The 5791-nt window shown below is 46.4% G+C and overlaps 1 protein-coding gene across 1 annotated transcript in view; it reads right to left on the bottom strand.

Annotated features, from left to right (window-relative positions):
- The window catches only part of PATJ (PATJ, crumbs cell polarity complex component), a 159812-nt gene that overhangs the window by 15324 nt on the left and 138697 nt on the right, over positions 1 to 5791 (bottom strand). Inside the window, exon 39 of the mRNA XM_018553838.1 lies at positions 4719 to 4805. Within this exon, the coding sequence (XP_018409340.1) occupies positions 4719 to 4805 (87 nt within the window). The remainder of the gene's footprint in view (positions 1 to 4718; positions 4806 to 5791) is intronic.

Genomic DNA, 5791 nt, shown 5'->3' with positions numbered 1-5791 from the left:
GTGGTGGGGGGGGGGGGGTTTTTGCACACATAATACATATTTTAGGCCTCAAAAGTACTTAAGACCCCCCAAAGTTATATGTTTTATGAAAGCACAGACCCAGTAGAATAAAACGACGGCTGTTGCAAATGTTTATGTTGTGTGATATTAGTGCAACTCTGGGAAATGAAGGATTTAAACCCAAAATGTCAGTAACAAAATACACTTTTAGTGCACAAAAACACAATATAATACCCATTTTTTTACCCCAAATTGTCCATAGTCAACACTTAAAAATCCTGTACAGGTCATCAGTTTAGAGTTTATCCATGAATATTGGCCCTAGAATTATTGCTCTCACTCTGCAGCATGCTTAATATGTGCCGCAATTGTTGTTTTCATACATAGGCGCACCTAATGTGCGTTTGCATTAGTATATGTGTGTTGATGGGGGCGGGGGACTTTAAACACTTTTCTGGGGTATTTTTACATTTATTTTTTTAAATGTTTAAAAGGGACTCTATTAGGGATGCACGGATACCGATACCGATACTGAGTACTCGCCCAAATGCTCCGATACCCTCCCCAATACTGGAACTTCTGGTCAGTGGAAGATTTCGTCTGGCCGGCAGTGCCGTAGGAGAACATGGAGCCAGCTTCCCAATGCGATCAGAAAGCTGGGAGGCGAGTCATTACTCGCCGCCTGGCTTCCTGATTGGCTGGGAAGCCGGTTTCCTGGCCAAGCACAATCAAGCCGGCCAGACAACATAGATACAGCTTCTCGGGCAGTCAGATTGCCTGGGAAGCCGGCTCCATGCAAGCGGAAGCACCTGTATCTGTACTCGGTATTGACGAGTACCGAAAGCAAAGTATCGGTACTCATACTCTATACCGAAAAAACGGTATCAGTGCATCCCTAGACTCTATAGTCAAAAACTAAAAATCAATCTGTATTTCTATATTGAATTTCCATACATTTTATCCCATTCCTAATAGCCATATCCATCTAGAAGTTTGTAAACTGAAGATGCTCATAGGAAGGACTTCCTCAATGTGCCGACACCATTGTGCTTCTTTGTGCCTGCCTTCTGAACTACACCTCAACGTCTGAACAATGTAACATCATCATTGCTTGCTGGAAGCAATGCATGATGGGATGTGTAGTCTTGAGAAAGGAGGTTGCATCACATAAAGCAGCAGGGAAAGAGATGCAAAGCACACTGGGAATCCAGGAAGTTGTTGGAAGTGATGGGCAGACGGAAGGCAACGCTCACTACATAACAGGGATTTTATCAGGTAAGCTTTGATTGCATTTTCAGAAACAATGCTACTATGTATTCCTATTACAATGCTGATGTTATAACAGGAGAGGATGTGCTGGGACTTTACAACTCCTTTAAGTTTATTTGAGATTTTAGTGATTGGATTTACATTTATTTTAGCCTTCTGCACTGCACGCGGAGTTCTTGCTGTGATATTAGGACGTCCTCTTCTACAGAAAGAACTGACAGTGCCGTCTGCATTTCCTCTGTTTGGAGATAGTTTGTCCGATGACGGATCAATGGAAATTCTGGCCTTTGGAAATGCCTTTGTAGCCTTCTCCAGCTTTCCGCATCTCTACGCTTCCTGTTCTGAAGTCCTCTGACATTTTCTTCTGATCGTCGCTCAGTTCAAATGGCAGACTCTGCTACTGAGCAATGGGACCATTTCATAAGGCAGGACACACGGAGCGCACCCCACCGGCCTCATCTCATGGACTCCAATACGAGTCAATGAGAACTTCTAGCAGTTCACATGTGTGTGTTGTGTCTGCTGGACAGAACGTGCGGGGAAAGCTTCCAATCAGAAACAAAGAAAGGGAAAAAAAAATAGGAAAGAAGCAGCCGTGGTTCCACTTTAAATAACACTAAACTTTTCATTATTTACTTCAGACCTCAATTTTACAGAAACCCCAAAAGCCCAACTCCAGGTTGGGGCGACTTTGCCCATTGGAGCATCTGGTCACATGGCATCATGGGGTCCTCTACGTTTTCTTCCTGCATCGGTGGTGGGCTGTCCTCAGTGATGCAACGCTCATGTAGTGACATAGGTTCTGTTTTCTACATCATCATCTATGAAAATAGGCTGGCTTGATGATGCTTCTTGCGAATTAAGGGGTTCAGGGGCGTGTCCATGGTGCCCTGGGTTCACAGGAAGTGATGCTGGACGTCAGTCACCTACAAGAGAAGTGCAGACAGGGTCCATCCACCATTCACAGAACGCTTTGCATTCTGTCAAAATAATACAAGGAGTTTTGTGACTAGGTGAGGGGGGGGGGAGAAAAGGGAGGCTGGAATTAAGTGACTGGTGTTGTATGCCCACAACAATTGTCAGCTTTATACAGATACAGTATTACTGAATATTGGATATTTTACTATTGTTTGTAATTTATTTGCTTCCAATGGCCGGGCGTGGGCACATCTCCCAATGGCCGGGCGTGGGCACATCTCCCAATGGCCGGGCGTGGGCACATCTCCCAATGGCCGGGCATGTGCACATCTGACAATATAAATAAAAAGTTTGCAAAGACAAAATAATAGTCTTCCATCGCCAGTACTCGGGCACGCAGCAGCAATGTAGACGTCGGTGTCTGTATTGATCCCATCTCTGTGTGAAGAGAGAATTTATATAATTGATTGCAATTAGCACTTCATGAGGATGGCGGTTATCAAGAGCTCCCCTGATGAATTTTACTGTCGCAGCCCTTTAATAGATCTTCCTGAGGATAATAGTGCATTGTGCTGCTCCTGTGGTGGATCAATATCAGTCAGAGGCTCCAACTCATATAAATGATGATCAATAAGACGGTGCAGACCATGAGAACAGGAGGAACGGGGGCTTCATAATAAGGGGGAGCATACAAAAAGAGTTTTATAATAAAGAAGCAAATAAGGGAGTTTTCAACAAAGCCCACCGGGATGAGGGCCACGAGTATCGGAGCCGAGAATATAAAAGAATTTATAATTCAGCCTTACATTGCTTCACACCAAACTGTGTGATCTCCCCAATTACCCGTCACAATACACAACCATCATCTAGATCACAAATCTAGTACTGCCAATACTGCACCTGGAAACTAAATCTCTCTATCTCTCATGGTTTCTCTCTCGCACTATATATACATACATACACTATATTGCCAAAAGTATTGGGACGCCGGCCTTTACACGCAGATCAACTTTAATGGCATCCCAGTCTTAGTACGTAGGGATCAGTATTGGGTTGGCTCCGCCCTTTGCAGCTATAACAGCTTCAACTCTTCTGGGAAGGCGTCCACAAGGTTTAGGAGTGTGTCTATGGGAATGTTGGACCATTTGTGGGGTCAGGTACTGATGTTGGAGATGGCCGGGCTCGCAGTCTCCACTCTAATTCATCCCAAACGTGTTCTATCGGGTTGAGGTCAGGACTCTGTGCAGGCCAGTCAAGTTCCTCCGCCCCAAACTCCCCCATCCATGTCTTTATGCACCTTGCTTTGTGCTAGGGTGTGCAGTCATGTGGGAACAGGAAGGGGGCATCCCCAAACTCCTCCCACAAAGTTGGGAGCATGAAATTGTCCAAAATGTCTTGGTGTGCTGATGCCTTAAGAGTTCCCTTCACTGGAACTAAGGGGCCAAGCCCAACCCCTGAAAGATAATCCCCCCTCCACCAAACTTTACACTTGGCACAATGCAGTCAGGCAAGTACCGTTCTCCTGGCAACCGCCAAACCCAGACACGTCCATCGGATTGCCAGACAGAGAAGCGTGATTGGTCACTCCAGAGAACACGTCTCCATTTCTCTAGAGTCAAGCGGCGGCGTGCTTTACACCACGCCATCCCACGCTTTGCATTGCACTTGGTGATGTGCGGCTTGGATGCAGCTGCTCGGCCATGGAAACCCGTTCCATGAAGCTCTCTACGCACTGTTGTTGTGCCAATCTGAAGGCCACACCAAGTTTGAAGGTCTGTAGCTATTGACTCTGCAGACAGTTGGATGACTTCTGCGCACTGTGCGCTTCAGCATGCGCTGACCCCGCTCTGTCATTCTTCGTGGCTGAGTTGCTGTTGTTCCCAGTTGCTTCCACTTTGTTATAATCCCACTAACAGGTGACCGTGGAATATTTAGTAGCCAGGAAATTTCACAGAACACCTGAATCCAATGATTAACATGATTAGATATATAGATCAGATAGATAGCCGTGTGCGGAGCGTATCTGGTCTACATTCAGAAAGTGGACTTGATACAAGCTATGACAGTGCGGCCTCTCAATCAATATTTCATGTGATAATACCACTTAAGAGGCTGCTTTAGCATGCTACAGTGCCTTCTGAAGGATATACTTCATGTGATAATATTCACGAGAGGCTACTTGAGCATCCCCAATACTGCTCAATAATTCTAGGTCTTTAATGTGTGTGGAGTTTACCTGGTCTACACTCAGAAGTTGGACTTGATACAGCAAGCTATGATTGAGCCTCACAAGATATACTTCATGTAATAATACCGCTTGAGAGACTACTTCAGCATGCTTAATACTACTTGATGATTCCGAGCCACTAACGTGTGCAGAGTCTACATCCTGCAGATTTCTAGTATTATAATATGTGATTTTCTGGCATTATAAGACGCGCTCGGCAGGGTAACGGCTGCAGAACGTGCGGCACAGTAGGAGCTGTAAACAAAACCTTTTTCTCTATTAGCCATAACCAGCAAACACATACCTGACTGCTCGGGTAAGATTTCCTGGACGACAGCCAAGAGCCGACTCTCAGCCTTCCAATCTCCAGATGAACAAGTCCTTGAGCGCACTGAAGAGAAAACACAAGTCTATTGAACATCAGAGCGACGGGAGACTCGGGCATTACCAAACATAACATCCTAATACGACACAAACTGCCGTCCTGGCACGCTCGGGCTTACAAAACAAACAGAGAAACAAAATGATGGCGCGTGCTGCGGGATCCCGGAGAGAGCGATAAAGCTTTACAAGCAGCAAATGGCGTTGTCGGTAAAAGCGCGCGGAAAATACGACAAGTTTATTCAACGCGGCCGACGGGCACAACGGGGTCTGTCAATAGGGAGATCTTCAACTGTGCGCAGGTGACGTGTCATGAAATCTGGTGGAAGACAACTTATAACTATGGCCAAACCTTTTTTTTTTTTTGGCTATAGTTCTCTTGGGACACAGGGGTAAATTTATTCCTGTGACCCAAAAGAGAAACTACAACATTGTCGGGTCCCTTCTCGGCAGCAGTGCGGCTCTGCGCTGTCAGCATATAGCGCGCAATAGCACAGAGAGCAGCGCTGCAGCCGGGAAGGATACAGACCTGGGGATCCACCCTGCTGCCTGATTGACAGCTGGCTCTGCCTCTCTATAGCCAGAGCCAGCTGTGCCCGCCCCCTCCCTGTCTGTCGGGATCCACCCACTGCCAGATTGACAGCTGGCTCTGCCTCTCTAGAGCCAAAGAAAACTGTGCCCGCCCCCTCCAATAAACACTAGAGGAGGGAATCCCTGTGGGGATCGGAGACTGACAGTCACCGTTCTCTGCAGGGAGAAAACTGAGCTGAGCGATCAGTGGTTTGGATTGCTCAGTTCCCGATCTATAGTGCCGGTGTGTCACAGCTGCAGTGTCAACGCTGGCTCAAACTATTGGGAAGAGGACTTTTTACTCCCCCCCATAGTTCTCCTTGAAGCCATGCAAAGCTAAACTCTGGCATAACAAAAAAAAAAGTTCCACCGGGGCCCCTCCCTCACACTGAAAGGGTATTGTTGTGGCTTTACATATATACACTC

This window comes from Nanorana parkeri, unplaced genomic scaffold, assembly GCF_000935625.1.
Source record: "Nanorana parkeri isolate BGI_ZX_2015 unplaced genomic scaffold, ASM93562v1 scaffold131, whole genome shotgun sequence".
In the NCBI taxonomy this organism is placed as follows: domain Eukaryota; kingdom Metazoa; phylum Chordata; class Amphibia; order Anura; family Dicroglossidae; genus Nanorana; species Nanorana parkeri.
This window is presented reverse-complemented; position numbering and strand designations above follow the sequence as displayed.